Source organism: Polistes fuscatus, unplaced genomic scaffold, assembly GCF_010416935.1.
Source record: "Polistes fuscatus isolate 324 unplaced genomic scaffold, CU_Pfus_HIC Scaffold21, whole genome shotgun sequence".
NCBI lineage: Eukaryota > Metazoa > Arthropoda > Insecta > Hymenoptera > Vespidae > Polistes > Polistes fuscatus.
In genome coordinates, this window is record NW_025113098.1 from 2128538 (window position 1) to 2146172 (window position 17635).

The 17635-nt window shown below is 33.9% G+C and overlaps 2 protein-coding genes and 1 long non-coding RNA gene across 16 annotated transcripts; 2 read left to right on the forward strand and 1 right to left on the reverse strand.

Annotated features, from left to right (window-relative positions):
- Positions 1 to 236: 236 nt before the first annotated feature.
- Positions 237 to 4766, forward strand: LOC122517661 (piwi-like protein Ago3). Its single transcript, XM_043636172.1, has 12 exons — positions 237 to 362; positions 876 to 1227; positions 1459 to 1698; positions 1818 to 2016; positions 2098 to 2411; positions 2485 to 2752; positions 2841 to 3188; positions 3266 to 3516; positions 3589 to 3739; positions 3811 to 4011; positions 4098 to 4289; positions 4375 to 4766. Exons 2-12 carry the CDS (start codon positions 896 to 898, stop codon positions 4702 to 4704), a joined length of 2826 nt encoding a protein of 941 aa, XP_043492107.1. The 5' UTR covers positions 237 to 362; positions 876 to 895; the 3' UTR covers positions 4705 to 4766.
- A 64-nt stretch (positions 4767 to 4830) lies between these two features.
- LOC122517594 lies at positions 4831 to 6871 on the reverse strand. Its single transcript, XR_006303895.1, has 3 exons — positions 6647 to 6871; positions 5368 to 5878; positions 4831 to 4938 (listed from the first exon to the last, which is right to left on the reverse strand). It is a non-coding gene; the product is annotated as an uncharacterized LOC122517594 (long non-coding RNA).
- Positions 5804 to 17311, forward strand: LOC122517592 (insulin receptor substrate 1). Of its 14 annotated transcripts, XM_043636064.1 has the most exons (12): positions 5804 to 5881; positions 5984 to 6128; positions 7147 to 9291; positions 9884 to 10029; positions 10158 to 10446; positions 10848 to 10961; positions 12111 to 12407; positions 13125 to 13537; positions 13644 to 14065; positions 14168 to 14579; positions 14654 to 14894; positions 14992 to 17311. In XM_043636064.1, the coding sequence occupies exons 3-12, from the start codon at positions 8787 to 8789 to the stop codon at positions 15957 to 15959; spliced, it is 3807 nt and encodes a 1268-aa protein (XP_043491999.1). In that variant the 5' UTR covers positions 5804 to 5881; positions 5984 to 6128; positions 7147 to 8786; the 3' UTR covers positions 15960 to 17311. The 14 variants fall into 14 exon arrangements, with proteins under 14 accessions (XP_043491999.1, XP_043492002.1, XP_043492004.1 ...); XM_043636067.1 differs by lacking the exon at positions 5804 to 5881 and having other exon boundaries at positions 5888 to 6128; positions 7295 to 9291; XM_043636069.1 differs by lacking the exon at positions 5804 to 5881 and having other exon boundaries at positions 5888 to 6128; positions 7531 to 9291.
- The last annotated feature ends 324 nt before the right edge of the window (positions 17312 to 17635 follow it).

The window sequence follows — 17635 nt, forward strand, 5'->3', positions numbered from 1 at the left end:
TTCTATGTTAAGCTTTTATATATCAAAATTATTTAAAATTAATTTTTTAATATCTTAATTTGTGCTGCTAATTAAGTTAACATATATAATTATTAAATAAAGTGTTTTTTTTTTTTAAGTCATTGTATATAATATTGTTAGTATATATATATATATATACATAATTCGAAAACAAAAGAAAAGAATTATAGATGGCAGTACGGTCGAAAAATAAGAAAAACAACGAATAGGCGGTTTATATAAAGTAATATAATATTCTTAACAGTTTTTCATTTCTATTGTGTAGTATTAAGAAAATTTTAGAACTAGTTCATTTACAATTGAAAGGACGATTTATCTAATTGTAAACTTGTTAATACGCGGTAAGTTAAACAATTTCATTTAAAATTCTGCCTCTTTTATAAGATATATATATGAATATACAAATTTTTTATTTATTTGATTATATTTATCAATATGATTTTGATAAATTTTACAGAAAACAGGTGCATATTTCTAACCTTTATCAAATTGATCACAGTATTAGCCGATATAAGCTTTGTGTTATATGAGAAAGTAGAAATTAGTTATTTGAAAATTCGTATTATTAATTGTATAAATTAAGAGATTTGTAATTTATAGAAACAATTTAAAATTTTATTATAATATATTTATTAAATAAATATAGATATTATTGTATTATCTATAAAAGTATTATAAAATTTTGACTTTATATTGGTGGGTTGAAAAATTTGGAGGCCAATATAAAAACAATTTAGATATTTTTGTATCAAACATATTTTTATTTTTTCGATATAGTTTCAAAACTTTTCAACCCACTATTGTATACATTACTATTATATTATATTGTAATTAATCTTAAGAATATTTTTTAGATAATCGCAATTAATAAACAATGGCCGAAGAAAATAATAATGAACAGAGTAAATGTCACCTGAATAGAACTTCTCTGTTTCTGCAAAAGATAAAACAAATAGGAATACGTGAATCTAAAGACCCAAATTTATCTGGTGTACTTACTTGTATGCCTCAACAAGAGCCAGTTTCATTGTTGCAGTCACAAGCATCGAATATTGCCTTGCCTATTATGGGACGTGGAAAATCTTTATCGTCAGTTGTAACACAAATTGAAAGCAAAGCAGAGAAAACTGTATTATTTGAATGCCCCTCAACTACCTCAACTACTGGTAAAGGAAGAGCAACTTTTCGTTGTCTTAAAAAATTTGCGTAAGTGTGTTCTTTTATTCAAATCAATTTTCAATTTCATACTTTAACAACTCTCTATCTCTCTTTTTGTAAATTCTTCTATTATATAGTTGAAGTATGTAATTCTATGTTCTTTTATACCTTATACATAACGGGTCAGTATAATTATTTCATGGTTTAGCTGATTATTTTACAAATTAACATATTTCACATTTTACCAATAACATATGTATTGATATAATATTTGTATAGACCAATTGGACAGCCTCTTTTGGCAGATCAACAGACTAGCATAAGAAAACCTTCAAAGGAAATACAGCAAAATATTAAAAGACAACCTGCAATGATATATGAGCAAATATCCTCTTCTAATGATGACTGTGGAGTATTAGGGAAGCTGTCGCAACTTTCTGTCTATGAAACTTCTTCTACATATACTGATTTAAATAAAAAATTAGAAGTAATCAACCGTCAAGGTACAAGCGGAACGATGTAAGTACTTTTAAAGATTTGATTTGTTATTTGTATGTTTTTACCTCATTCAAGAATTTACATTAATAAAAGATACTAATAATTATCTTTTAAAAATTATTATATTTTATGTTTTTTAGGGTAAATATATACAGTAATTACATCGATTTAAAACTAGAACCAGGTAAGGGATTATATCAATATGAAGTTAAATTCAATCCTGATATTGATTCAGTAGCTCTGAGAAGAAGACTTTTACATCAGCATGCAACGAAACTTGGAAAAGCTTTAAGTTTTGATGGTACTCTTTTATTTTTGCCTGAAAAATTATCAGTAGAGGTAAAGTTTTCTTTTTTCTTTTTTATTAAAACTTACATTTTCAAGTATAAAGGTATAAAGAAAACGTAAAAATACTTTTAGGAAGCAGTTTATAATTCCGAACATCCACAGGATGGGTCTTTAGTGACTCTTACATGTATTTTTAAAAAGACTGAAAGCATGAGTAAAAGTATCCAATTTTTAAATATTCTTTTTGGACGCATTATGAGAGCTCTTAATTTAATTCGTATTGGTAGACAACACTTTAATCCTGCACATGCTCATACTGTACCACAACATCAATTAGAAATATGGCCTGGCTATGTTACAGCTGTTAATGAATATGAAGGAGGATTAAAACTTTACATTGATGTAAAACATCGAGTTATGCGTATGGAAACAGTTCATGATTTAATGTAAGATCATAATTACATACATATACATATATATATATATATATATATATAAAGATACACATTTATTTTTTAGTATGACAATTTATAAGAAAAATCCTATGCATTACAAAGATGAAACAATGTGTGAAATTATTGGTAGTAGTGTTCTAACTCGATATAACAATAAATGTTATCGTATAGATGACATAACATGGGAAAAAAATCCAATGTATGAATTTGAGAGGAAGGGTGAGAAAACGACTATAATAGATTATTATAAAAATCATTGGAATATAGAGATTAAAAACAAAGATCAGCCACTCTTAGTACACCGTTCCACAGAACTATTATCAACTGGAGAAGTACATATATTTTTCATTTATTAGATACTTTACATTCAATGCTTTTACGATAATATAAGATAATTCAACAAAAAAATATTTTTTTCAGGCATCAGAAAAACTGACACTTTTAGTACCAGAATTATGTTACATATCTGGATTAACAAACAGTATCAGATCAGACTATAGAATCATGAAAGATATTCACACAATTACGAATATTTCTCCTAACAATCGCAGTGATTTAATAAGAAATTTTATACAACAAATTAAAAAAAATGAGGTAGCACGTGAAATACTATCTCCATGGGGCTTACAACTTGATGAAAAATTAACTAAAATAAATGGACGTACTCTAATGCCTGAACGTATATATTTTGGTAAGAATAAAATATTTCAAGGAAATCCAAATGCCAATTGGAATAATGAAACTATGAAAAGTCATGTTTTACGTGCTGTGAGTAAGATTATTATGAAATTTCAATACGATATAATTTATTGCAAATTTATTAATAAAAACAAAAATTATTATAGCCCAGTTTGACAAACTGGAAAATATTTTATTATCAAAAAGATACGCCACATGTTACGGCATTCATTAAAATGCTAGTTGATATTTCATCACAATTAGGCTTAAAAATAAGTAAACCACGTGAAGTTCCTTTACTAAATGATAGAACTGAAACATACTGTCGTGAACTCCATAAAAACATTAATAATGATATGGAAATGGTAGTTATAGTTTTTCCTACCAATCGTACTGATCGATATTCTGCAGTTAAAAAGTAAGGCGACTTTTTATTATTAACATATTATTATTAATGTCAATAAAACTAAATCGTTTAATATTGATATAGGTTGTGTTGCGTTGAAAAACCTATTCCATCGCAAGTTATAATGTCAAGGACTCTTTCTCGTCCCGATAAATTAAGAATTATGACACAAAAAATAATGTTACAAATGAATTGTAAATTAGGCGGTGCTCTTTGGGCAGTGGATATTCCATTTGTATGTATACATACAGAATCTTTCATATACATATTTAAAATATTATGCATAAATAATAAAATAATTTACAGGATAAATGTATGGTATGTGGAATAGATGTATTTCATCCCGGTCAAGGAAATGGAAAACGACTAAGTGTAGCTGGATTTGTAGCTAGTATGGATAAATTATTAACATCCTGGCACAGTAAAATCTGTCTACACAGATCGAATCAAGAAATATTAGATATGTTACATATCTGTTTTATTTCAGCTATCAATGAATATAAAAAAGTAATCCATATTTACATATACATACACATAATGTTTCCTTACTTTTGTAACGTTAAAAGATTATTTCATGAAAACCATTATTTCAGCGTAACGGAAATTATCCAAATCGTATAATTGTTTATCGTGATGGTGTTAGTGATGGACAAATTGAGGTAATTACTAACTATGAAGTTAAACAATTGTTGGTAACATTCGCGAAAATAGATCCTGACTACAAACCGCAACTCAGTGTAATTATTGTACAAAAGCGAATTAATACTCGTTTGTTTTATGAAAATGTGAGTATTAAGAATTAATATTATGAAAATAATTTCATGATGTATGACTAATTAGAATGTTTTATAATTTTTTCCAAATTTCCAGCAAGGAGATTTGAGTAATCCTGCGTGTGGAACAGTTATCGATTCTTGTATAACAAGAACTAATTTTTATGATTTTTTCCTTGTACCTCAAAACCAATCTTTTGGTACAGTTACACCAACGCATTATATTGTTGTTTACGATGGTTCGAATATGAAACCTGATCACATGCAACGTTTTACATACAAACTTTGTCATTTATATTACAATTGGCCTGGCACCATAAAAGTTCCTGCTCCGTGTCAATATGCTCATAAACTTGCATTCCTTGTTGGACAAAGTATCCAAATGGAACCAGATGCACAGTTATGCAATAAACTCTTTTATTTGTAATTTATGGATAATCAATTAATGTATGTGGGATGCGAGCACCTCCCGGGCCAAACACTTAGGTAGGCATTCGTGAGGAGATTGGACGGTGGGCCCTGGATAGCTCAATGGTTAAAGAGCAGTCGCCCGGAAAGCGGAAGATCCGGGTTCGAGTCCCGGTCCAGTCTGTCCAACAGCCCAATTTTTTCACGAATCCTACATGTATTTCACTTTTTCAATAGATATAAACAGTATTATCTAGAAATAATAGAAATCGACAATGATTTTATACCTATTTTATATAAAATCGTAAAACATATTTTTGGTAAAATTTACAAGACTAGCGGACTAAAGATAAGAATTAAAAAATGTACAAATATATTTTTATATATTTTTTATATATTTTTCTATGATAATTATTATATTACTATTTTTTTATAAAAAGAAATTATTATAGCAACTTGTGTGTTAATGTTTTGCGTTTCTCTTTTAAGTAGCATTACTAAAAGAGATCATTTTGATTTATTGTAAATCTTTATAAAATAATATAAAAAAAAAAAATGTAATTATATATTAAAATAATATATTATTCATTCGTATATATCGTAATGTATGTAATACGTATATTTACGTATGCAAATACGATAATTTACGAATAATAAAAATATAAGAGAAAACAAATATTACTCATAATGATTTGTCATAGCTATTAAACAAATATTGTATCAAATAAAAGAGTTTAAACATTTTTGCATCTAATCAAGGAAAGCAGATCGCTCGTATCAGAGATGTTTATTGCATAATTCTATCACGAGATGGCACGGAACACATTGCGTCGTGTTGTGTCGTGCAAAATTCATGGCGGGACCGACTGTTGTGCATTATCGGTGAGGGGGGGAACACGTAAAATAGGTAGTGCATTTATATATATGTATATATATGGTATGTGTGTGTGTGTGTATTATTTGTATGGGTATATATATATATATGTATATCGATAGTACGACAGTCGTACTGCGTATTCGAGTAATCGTTGCTGTCGACCATCATCGCTACCACTACTCAACACGCTGGCGCCTGCGTACATCTTGTTTACAAGCAACAGCAGCGCGAAGCTTCGCTGTACACATGACCTTTACAAGATGGATACGAGTGAGCACACCGTCTTTTCTCAGGCGTGTCGGTTGACGACGAGTACCTGGTAAACAAGAACATTACGGGTCGGGAAAAACAATCGACAACGAGGAAGACAACAATATCTCGTTTGTCTTTCTCATATATATATATATAGTAATATTCGTAGCTACATCGAGGGATATTGTTGCAGTGTCACGATTCGTATGGTACTTCGGTGATACGATATTAGCGTGGGTTACGACTGCTTTGAGTGACGCGATATTTGTGTTCTTGCCTCTTGTGCACGAGACTGCGCGGAGTGCGAGGGAAAGGTACCAAGTAGTGGGGGGTTGAGGAAAAGAGAAATATAGAAGGAGAGGGAGAGAAAGAAAGAGAAGAGAGAGAGAGAGAGAGTGAGGGTGAAAAAAAGAGGAATAAGAGGAGAAACAAATTCTTACCTAGTAGTAGGTAGTAGGATAAAAGGAGAGGGAGAGAAGGAAGAGGGAGGTACGTGTATCTGCTGCGTATATTCATCAACGACGCCTTTTCGTTGTTTCTTTTTCGTTATCGAACGTGCAAAAAACCCTCCGTTATCGCGACGTTACATTTTTTGTCTCCATTGTTAAATTGTCTCACGTGGTGCGAGAGAGTCTGTGTTCTTCGAAAACAAAAAATAAAATGAAATTAAAATAAAATAAACTGTAAAGTAGGAAGAGACGTGAATAGAAAAAAAGAAATAATACAACAGATGATGACCACTTCTAACACGACACGAGGACAACAACAAGGGTGGAAACAACAACAACGACAGTAGTGACGGCGGTTTTGTTTTGACGTCGACCGTACGTACGGTATTGCGCGTGAAAGAATATCGGTGCTGCCCTTGGCAGTAGCCTATTTGTTCGCACGAGAGCGAGCTGCATTTGTAACACGCCAGCCAGTCAGGCAGTCGGGCAACGATAAGAGGGGTTCAACCACCCACTTGCGTGTGCTTCGCGTCATCTCTCCCTCTCTTATTCATTTTCCTTTACTCTCTGTATCTATCTCTCTTTCTCTCTCTCTCTCTTTCTTTCTTTCTTTCTCTCATTCTCTTTCATTTTCTCTTCCTCCTTCCCTCTCTCTCTCTCTCTCTCTCTTTCTCTCTCTCTTTCTCCCTATCTCTATCTCTCTCTATCTGTCTGTTACGCGCATGCGTAATGCATCTCTTCTCTTCCTATTTGTCTCTTTTCCGTGTATACCGCGGTAAACTTAGCGCGCATGTGTATGCGTGCATCGCGTCGATGCAACACTGAGCCTTCCTTCTGTTTTTCTTTCTCTCTATTTCTTTCTCTTTTACACCCTTGTACGTAGTCACGAAAGAGAGAGAGAAAGAGAGAAAAAGAGAGAGAGGAATGGCGCGCGATCAAAGGCTCACGTAGTAAATCGTGCGTTCGCGCGATGAACAGGTGTAGAGAAGTTCTATGGTAAAAAGTTACATTTGGTTGCACTTTACGAGCAGAGACAGTAAAGAGGAAAGTGGAAAAAGCAAGGAAAGAAAAAAGATAGAAATAAAGAAAGGAAAGAAGAAAAGAAATAAAGAAAGAAAGAAAGAAAGAAAGGACGACGGCCTTCCGTAGGCGGCGCGTGAATACTTCGTAGAGTGTCGTCGACCTGTTAACCTCTTGCGTTCCAAGATAGCGTGCAGATTCTTTGAAATTAATCGTTTAAAACTTAAATCTCTGTGTCGTCTGACAGGTGTACATTGGTGACATCGAGGAGGAAAAAGGGAGGAAGAAAATATATAGGATCGTTTATTTGTACCTTGACGACGCATTTAAAAGACGTACGTTTAAAGGCGTATCGTATCCTAACCTCTCTCTTGCATGAGTAAGAGAGAGGGTGGGTGGAAGAAAGTAAGGGATTAAGTGTTGTTTTCTTCCGTACTGTCGAACAGAGTCGTCTCGATCGTAAACTAAAGTTTGCGGAAGACGTTTGAAGAAGGAATGGTGGGATTGCAAGGGAAGGGGGAGCTCTGGATGGAACGCCCTTAACGCGCGTTGCGAGTGCACATGCACCGGGCTTGCCGTGCGGCGTGCATTCGCTTATTTACAATTGACACGTGCTTCTACTATACGTCTTACGGTGCTTCGTTAAGAGACTTATATTTCCAAATGTTTGATTGATTGCGTTCCTTCGAAGAAAATACATTTAGTGTATCTACTTATATCAAGTGGGTGGTAGAAAAAATAAGTGTAGAAACCGTACGAAGAGAAAAGTGTGCGAAGTTGTTTGACGAAGGAGGTGAAAGCTGGAGGGGATTTTAAACGAAGAGAAAGAGAAAGAAGGAAAGAGAGAGAGAGAGAAAGCGAGAAAAGAAATCACGCGCGACACGAGCTCGATCGACGCGCGCGATAATATCGACAACGCGCACGTCATGCTCGAGAGAACGGTTTGGTTCTCGATCCTCCTACTTTCAATCAGTACGTTTAAATCGCGAAACGATAATTCAAGGAACGAGATAAACACGAAGAGAAACAACGAGAACAACGTCATCATCGTCGTCGTCGTCGTCGTCAACGTCGTCTTCTTCTTCTTCTTATACGATTACTTAGTGGCTATTAAAGTAGAAGAATCGAAGAAGAAGAAGAATAGTATTTCCACCTGACGCGTGTGTACTACTACTAGGGTGGGAACACATTTGCTTTCTCTCTCTCTCACTTGTTTTCGATAATTTTGCCTTGATATCGTTAACAATTAAGAAGAAATAAGTGCACCTCTTCTTTGGAAAACGCATTATCGAACAACACACGACGATGTCATACTTCTTCCGCGCTAGCTACGAATCTCGGAATACGCGGCACGTTAAAGCTACACGTTCGTTCGAAAGTAAAATGTAAGAGGGAGAGAGAGAGAGAGAAAAAAAGAAATAGAGAAAGAGAGAGAAGAGAGAGAGGGGAAAGAGAGAGAAAGAGAGAGAGATTGTGTGTGTGTGTGCGTGCGTGTGTGTGCGCATGTATGTATGTATGTATATGTGTGAGCGAGAAAACGATATTTACGCGCGACAGGAGAACCCGTCGGCAACTTTTTGGTTTCTCGCAAGGACGGCTTTTCCGATCGTGGCCGAGGCAATGTCTTCGGGCAACAGAGGTTTGGCGTCCCCATCCTGTGGGCCTATTGTGCTTTACGGGCATCTGAAAAAGTTTAAAACCTTGAAAAAGAAGTATTTCGTTTTGCGAGGCGAGGCACCGGGATATCCCGCTTGTTTGGAATATTATGACAGTAAGAAGAAGTTTGAAAGCAGGCAGTCGCCTAAACGCAGCATCCTACTGCACAGCTGCTTCAATATCAACAAGCGTGACGATACCAAGTACAAACACGTTATAGCGTTGTATACGAAGGACGAATGCTTTTGTTTGATCCTCGATAATGAAAATGAACTGAAGGATTGGTTGAAAGCAATGCTCCTCCTACAGAGCGGTGATGTACCTGAAGGTGAACAGCCTCGCCCCACGTTCGGTAAAAAAAAAAACAATATCTTATTTCATTTTTTCTTTTTTTCCTATTACTTATTTCTACCTTATTGTTGGTCGCATAATTTTCTTTTTTTTTTTCAACATGTGCACGCTCTTTTACGTGCGGTATGTGTCATGTTACGAAAAGCGCCAAAATTCTCCTCTAAATTATATATACATATGTGTCTGCATATTATTCACTTCAAATAATACTTTTGATTAATATATCGATACGAACGATTTATTTTATCGAGATCATCGTAACGATACGATTAGCCTTTATGACAGTTGAGGTTCTGTTTACAATCCATGCACGTGGAAATTATAAATAATATTGTCTTTCACTTTTAGTTAAGTTATTTTATTATTAATTTCATTTGGATTAAAGTATTTAATTATTAATTACATAATGATTAATATATTTAACTGTCTGATACAATATTTGATATAATTATTTTTAAATAAAGTATCTAATCAATGTAGTCACACATTAGTATATCACTATTTATATATATCATTATATGTGTCATTATTTATATATATTATATTTTATATATGTTAAGAATTCTTTTTCATTTTATTATGTATATTGTCAGAGCACGTGTGGCAAGTTACTATGCAGAAGAAAGGACTTGGAGAACGAAAGAATATCAATGGACCATATAGGTTATGTCTCACTGATCGCACTCTAAGTCTAGTCAAAATTGGAGCTAGAGACAACTCCGATTCTATTGAATTTTCTGTAAGTATCTTGTATTATTTAGTAGATATATATATGCTCAGTAGTTTATTTTAATAAATTATTATAAATACACTAAACAGTCGTTTAATTTCTTTAAAGTCTTATCAGATTAATAATTTAATTTATAGTTAATCTGCATCAGGAGGTGTGGTTATATGGAACGCATCTTTTACATGGAAGTTGGTAGATCCGCAGTGACAGGAGGTGGTGAATTTTGGATGGAAGCCGAAGACAGTAACATTGCGCACAACATGCATGCTGCAATATTAAATGCAATGAGTAATTCCAATTCCTATAAAGATGAAGTTGGACCTCGTCAAAGGATGCGTAGTTCCTCAGCAAATGAAGCAAGTAAACCCATCTCAGTGCTCCAACGACGACATACAGGGCAAAAATTTCATAGCTTCTCGCCTCTAGGTAAATAGAGTAGTTACCGATATACATATATACATATATTACCATTTAAGTAACTTGTCTTTCATTTCACAATGTCAGTTATGGTTATTCAATGTGGTTAGTTGTCAATCAGACATGCTTCTACTCAATGTAAATATATATTTTAAATGGTTCAAGGTGCACCATGTCTTATCTACTTTGCAGATGATTCTTCATTTGCAGGCTTGTGCATTTTAAGGATCTTTATTGCATTTTTTCTAGATACAAATATGAAGTATCCCTTGGGATATCATCGCTTACTTTGCATTAAACCATAACTGTGCAAATTTTATATTCTTTTTTATGAAATATAAGCTGAATCACTATATATATTCTTAAGAACTCAGCTTTAGAGTAACACAAATGGGTTGCGGGCTTTACAGAGGAACAAAGGACGTGCAAGGAACAGGTGGATCCGTTGCAGGAACAAACCACTACTGCCTCTGCCCCCACACAGTGTAGTCAATCTCAGAGTACTTCTTCCAATACATTCACGGGTCTGTTCTCTGTCACAGTAGCTGTATGCTTTTTTTTACGGGATTTGCAAATTTTAAGAAAGAAAAGATAACGCGTACAATGTGGCACGATATTTTTTAAATATTTTCTTTTATTTTCATTCTGCTTGTATTAAATTCTTATGTACGATTTTGAAACTATGTGGGTTGTAACATACAGGGTATTGTAAAGACGGTCAAGCCTTTGTCTGAGAAGCAAAAAAAGATAATTATTTATATAACAATATATATTTTGATAAATATGAAATAACTTCTACTTTTCTGATATATATTTATATATGTCAGTGTTAAATTGTGGAAACCCTAAATTTTACCCGAAATAATAAGACGTTTTTGGGAAAGCATATAAAAAGAATTTTAGTATACGCTAATTATAAAACTAGTAGTTTTGGGAGATTACGAGGTTTTATATGAATTCACGAAAAACGAGTACTTAAAGTATGAGATTCAGATTTGATCCAACTTTACAGTCTGTTTTTCTTTCTATAATAATGCTCGTAGTTATCCGTTCTTATCTCTTCCTGTATTTTGAAAACCAATCTTCTATTAATCGTGCTTTTCTATCAAATCTAATCTACAGATCAAATATCAATTTAATATCGTAACTACTCGTCTCTTGAAAACTCATATATTACCTAGTTGAAGTTTGTAACTCTTCCATATATATTTATATATTATGGAATTTAGTTAAATGATCTAACTAGCATGTGCACTTGGGTAAAATTAAATTTTGGTTTAATTTTCTAAACCAAATATTACTAAAACCAGATATTTTCAATATGGTGTTTATTGAATGCACATATATGTAAATACACAAACGACAAAGGCGAAGGTATATCCTATAAATGAGGCTTAATCATTTTTATGTTACATTCAATTTCATCTATATAAGGAAACTCTAAGTATCCAAGCGAATATGATTTCAGAATTCGGCATTTTCACTATGAAAGAGTACTTACACCATTTGAAACATTGTCATTGATTTCGTTAACCGATCGTAACGTTCGAACGTTCGTCCAAAAATCAGGCTTAACAGCACGGCGAGTTATGTATGATGTATCTGATGATACTTACAAGAAATGCACGCAAAAAATGGTAGTTGTGCGACAGTGAGAGCTGTGTGGTTTGCAGTCGTTGCCGGTACCGGGGCTGGGACTGCTGGGATTGCCTCGATTAATGTCAACTGTGCCACTGCTACTAGACGTCGTCATTCGGTAGCAAGTCATCCCCATTCCGTCAATAATTCCCAATCCGCTCATGTCACAACAAGTACAACTACTACAACGACAACCATCACCATCACAACGACCGCCACCGCAACCACTACAACCACAACCGCAATAATATCCCATCAGAGAACCCTGTCGCTGCCCTTAGCTGCTGTTATTATCAATCAAACGCAATCATCCAAAAGATCTGTTTTACGCTGTATGTATTTTCGTTTCGTCATATGTTAAAGCAGTCAGAGATATCTTTCTTTCTCTCTCTCTCTCTCTCTCTCTTTCTCTCTTTCTCTCTTTCTCTATTTCTCTATTTCTCTCTCTTTCTTTCTCTCTTTTTCCTTTTCTTTATTTATTTCTTTTCTTATATTTCAACTGTTCTGCTACTACTTCACTATTTGTTCTCAATCCAATTTGACGCTCGTGATGAACACACTGAGCCACGATTATGATGTATTACCTGTGACTCGAATTTCGATGAAAGGCCATAGATGTAAGCTTCCGCTTGCATGTATCAGGAGATGCACGATTCTCCGCAAAGAAGACGATTTTTCGTTTTTACCTACTTTCGATTCGATAAACCTCTCCTTGCTGCTCGTGAACGATCGAGCCATGACTCTAATATTCTGTCGAATATTTCTGCGAATTATTTGGTACATATCTTCAGTTTGATTTCATTGAGCATTGTTATATCATATATCCCCTCACTATCATCATCCATTGCTTGACTCATATATAAATATATATTTTAAGATGACTAACCAATAAACAATATATGAACATATAAAACTATATATATATATAAATTGGATATATGCGAATAAACTAACCGCTGCTGTGCTGGGACAATGATATTGGCTTTTTATACTGTTCGTTATTAAAATAACATATCTTCAAGGGATGATACTAATGAATATATTTTCAGGTACCACTGGACGTGACAGATGTGACAGTTTGCCATCAAGAGCTCGGACAACGAGTGAATGTCATCCAACCACAGTTGTCTTGAGTCATCCTAGAAGCTCTCATTTTATATCTCATGTACCCAGACCTCACTCTATGTATGGACGAGGTCTGTCTTATTCTCCACCAGTTTCCTCAATGCCGATTAGCCCAGCCTCAGGAGCATGCTCAACTGATTCAGCTGGGTCCTCTCTTTCTATGGAGGATGGCGGTGAAAATATTTTAGAAGAAAGTACTGGTTCGAGATATGGTCATTCGTTGACTCCCGACGAACCAGTCATTTTAGAAGAGAATGGGGACGATTATGCTGCATGGTCTACGACGCATTCGCATCATAAATACTCGCCAAACTTTAAATCCCATTCTCCGTCACAGGTGAATTAGTGCGATTTGTTTTATTAAACAAACATTTTATATAGAAATGAATATTAAGATTGAATTATTTTTGTACAATATTTTTATAAGTATATTCTTTTGACAGCAGAGTTCCTATGTAGAAATGTATAGTCCTTGTGGTTCGAGTCCTGGACGTGGTGGAAATTATATGCCAATGAGTCCAGCGACGACAGCTTATTCCCATTCTCATGCATCGTCTCTTGTGGAGGAGACGAATGTTTTACCTGATGGCTATGTTCCAATGGCGCCTGTTGGCGATGATGGCTATGTAGATATGGATCCATCAAACAGTCACAATGGTCATTTTCCAGATGACATGTCACAACACGGTGGTAGTAGTTGCTCAGTAACTTCTGGCACACCTAGTACAGATTTACGTTTTTCCGAGTATCACCTAGATAAAGTAACCAGCTTCTTTGCACCAGGAGAAGATTTGCAAGCTAGACCAACTAGAGCGTATTCAGTTGGATCTAGACCAGAACCAACTAATAAGCATCGTAAAAATAGGTACGAATTTGATACTTGTATATTAATGTATTAATTTTAACAGAGAAGATACATGATATAAATTTAATATAATTTTTTTTTTACATTTCCTTGAAATTGCAGATTAGATATCACGCAGCAGGAAGCAAGTAGAGTGAGAGCATTCTCTGTAGGCAGTCGTTCAAAGAGACCAGAACTTGGCAGATTAGCTAATGTAGTTACAACTCCTTTGCCATCTAGTTCAGATAATTCCAACTCAAATAAATCAAATTCAGCGCCCTTATTATCCAGTTCTTGGGGTCATAATTCTGGTTGTTCTGGTACCTCCGAACGAATGGAAGATCTTATGGAATTAGACTTTACAAGACAAAGCGTTCCAGCTACTCTTTCATCACCCCCTTCTTCCTATACACAGTCACAATCACAGTCATATTCTACTGCCACCACCGACACTAGTTCCTATGTCGATATGTCTCCTGGACAACCGCCTACATCGACCACTGCCTCGTACGTCGACATGAGCGGCTTAAATAAGGTATTTCATATTTTCAACGTGAACCTTATTTAATAATCATTAATTTGTTTTAAATATGTCTTTTTTTCTTGCAGATCAATCGTAATAATAACAATAATTCTATCACTGCCAATCAGAACCATAGTCACGTTCATGTATCATCTTCAGCTTCCACACATAAACCCGTTATAACAACCTTGAAACCAGTGGAAGAAACAGAGAGTTCATATATGAAAATGGACGGTAATATGGAAGATTGGTCACTATCAGGTGCAAGTCCTAAACAAATTCCATCGCCTATGCAGGAAGACTGTATTCAAACGAATGGCCCACCAGGTAGGTGTTACTTACTATTATATTAGAATTTATTATCAACGCAGCAAAAGAGTGACTTTATTTTGTATTAGGTTTTAACATATTGTTATTTATAAAGGTGGTGCAAGAACGGCCCCGGTTGATTTACCTCAACCTAGACGACCTCCTGAAGGATATGTAGAAATGTCTTTCAAAGCGAGGCCAAGTTTGGAACAAGATTATATTAATATAAGTATGGGCATGGTTGGACGGAACAACCGAAGAGTACGGGTCAACAACAGTCGCAAGGAAAACTCACGTTCGCAACCAATCGCTATTCAAGCTGGAAGTAAACCATTGAAAGCACCTAATTTCTTACCTCTTAATGGTAGTCCAACATCGGAAAGTCTAGCGAGTACACCAGCTTCTCCTCCACGTGCTACGCCTACCGGCTCGGCAGCTACTATTTTTCCCTTCTCTTTAAATAGTCCTCAATCTCCTATAAAGCCATTTACGCATCAACAAAAATCTGACGATTCTTCTTCAAGGATTGACACGGATTTAAAGAATAACGATTATGACATTACGACTGATAATACGACAAAAAAAATGAACACCATTAATCCAGTCTCGATGACGGATACTACAAATAATTCAATATCAAAAATCATTAATGACGAACCATTAAGTCGTAGTACGGATCAAACACGAGTTATATCAAACTCGATATCTTCGCAAGAATGCACGTTGAATTCGTTAACAAAGAAATTTGCTGATCTTACAGTATCAAAGCCACGATTAGTTACTGCATCACCTAATACCAGTCCGACGTTATCGGGTTTTAAAACCGCTATGTTACAACAAAAATCGTCATCGCCGAAATTCATTGACGAAACACCGATACAAACACCTACGTCTACTCCAACTCCTACGCCTAGTCCTCTGGATAGCGATGGTTATGAGAAACTACAACCTGGTGCAACAGTTTTACATTATGCTAGTTTGGATCTACCAGAACTCGCTACTGTGGTACCCGTATCGCCTGCATCTGTTCAGGAAGGTTTCAGTTATGCCGAAATTGACTTTACAAAACTGAAACAAAATTAACTTTTATGGTCAAAGGTGTGCCGTTGTATTTTACAATATTTACATCAGAGCTCTGTGTGTTTGCAAATTTAATAGTAAGCAGACAGTATGTTTGATGGTTTTACATCCTACATTAGTTCGATGAAAGTAATTGAATTCGTGCAAGGTTCCGGGTACCAGTTGTGTATAATTTATTTCTTTTATCCCAGCATCTGAAGTGTAATCATTTATTGGGTTTTGTAAAGCGTTTTGAATTTCTTTCTTTTTTCTTTTATTTTTCTTTCTTTTTATTTATATTTTTTTTTTTTTTTTAAAGAAAAGAATTATTCGCACTTATAATTCTGGTATAGCATTTGGACGTCGTTATTGTATGAGAAAAAAAAAAGAAGAAGATATTTATTTATATTATTTTTATGGAAACAAATATATATATATATATAACGTAATATGCATTATTGTGAGAAAAAGATAAATCTTGGATCTGATGTGCACACAACTGTGCGAAATAAAAGAAAAACTTAGGCAGTTATAGTTTAAATAATGTAAATAGAATTTGTTCACAGCATTATGACATTCCAAGATAGATACTTTCTCAGATTAAAATCTTTTTAATTAAAGTTAACTGTCCACGAGCAATTTAACGTGAAGTATCTTTTATACATTTGGCTTTTTGAAGTTGTATTACATAGAACACTAATTTTACAATTTTTAGATCTTTTGTGAATATGTTTTATATTAAAAGAATGTTGCATGACATCAGTGTAAATTTTTGGTAATTATTTAAAAAAGCAAAAAAAAAAAGAAAGAAGAAAAATAAAAGTTATTTTTAACTAATCTGTAATTATATGTAATTAGTTAATCATAGATAGATATAAATATATATATATCTCATTTTTCTGGTAAGAATGATAATTTTACAGACATTGCAAACTGCCTGAACATACAATGCGACAATGTAATGGCACTACCAGAAATATAAGAGCACAAATTGCTTTTTTTAACACTGTTTTCAAATATTTTTCATATCATGAAAAATTTGTTAATAGGGCATCGAAAAGTCACAGTAATAAGATTACAGACAAATAGACGCACCATAAAGCGAGGTATAAATATGTTATCAGCTTTTTCGTATAAATTATGAAATGTCGGAATACCTTGAGGTAAACTTGAATATATATATATATAATGTATACATATGTGTGTATGTATATATATTTCCACATATGCATACATATTTACTGGGTAATCTGTGAAAAAGGGTACAATCGGAAAAAGTGGTGATTGCTTGTTTAAAAATAGCTAGAAGCGGAAAAGAATAAATGTTTTTTAGCTTAATGAAGATTTGAGATCTTAATTACACATGTAAAAAGAAAGAAAGAGAAAAAAAAGAAGAAAGATAGAAATTTAGTTATAATTAGGTATTCTTGTCTATTGACTACAATGAGTATAAATTATATCGGCGTTGTTAATATTGATTTGATGAGTATGCATTAGTTTCTATAGAGTATAATATATGCTATGATATTACGCTTGTTAAGCTACGAGTAGCGTTAAAGATTTTCGTAAACTTTCTTTGCTATTTTTAATGTCGCGTTTGACGTGAATCGTTTTTAAATCGGTGATCATTTTTTTTTGTCGGTTATACCTTAACTTGCAGTATACCGCGTATATACATATGCATCGTCCAAATAATGCTA

Bases quoted from the DNA above. Each gene is read 5' to 3' on its own strand.
- LOC122517661 (XM_043636172.1), top strand. From the start codon at position 896: ATGGCCGAAGAAAATAATAATGAACAGAGTAAATGTCACCTGAATAGA. The intron at 2,017-2,097 runs GTAAAGTTTTCT...AAATACTTTTAG, and splicing joins CTGAAAAATTATCAGTAGAG to GAAGCAGTTTATAATTCCGA. The intron at 2,753-2,840 runs GTACATATATTT...TATTTTTTTCAG, and splicing joins AACTATTATCAACTGGAGAA to GCATCAGAAAAACTGACACT.
- LOC122517592 (XM_043636064.1), top strand. From the start codon at position 8,787: ATGTATGTATGTATGTATATGTGTGAGCGAGAAAACGATATTTACGCG. The intron at 10,962-12,110 runs GTCTGTTCTCTG...TGTGGTTTGCAG, and splicing joins TTCTTCCAATACATTCACGG to TCGTTGCCGGTACCGGGGCT. The intron at 14,066-14,167 runs GTACGAATTTGA...TTGAAATTGCAG, and splicing joins AATAAGCATCGTAAAAATAG to ATTAGATATCACGCAGCAGG.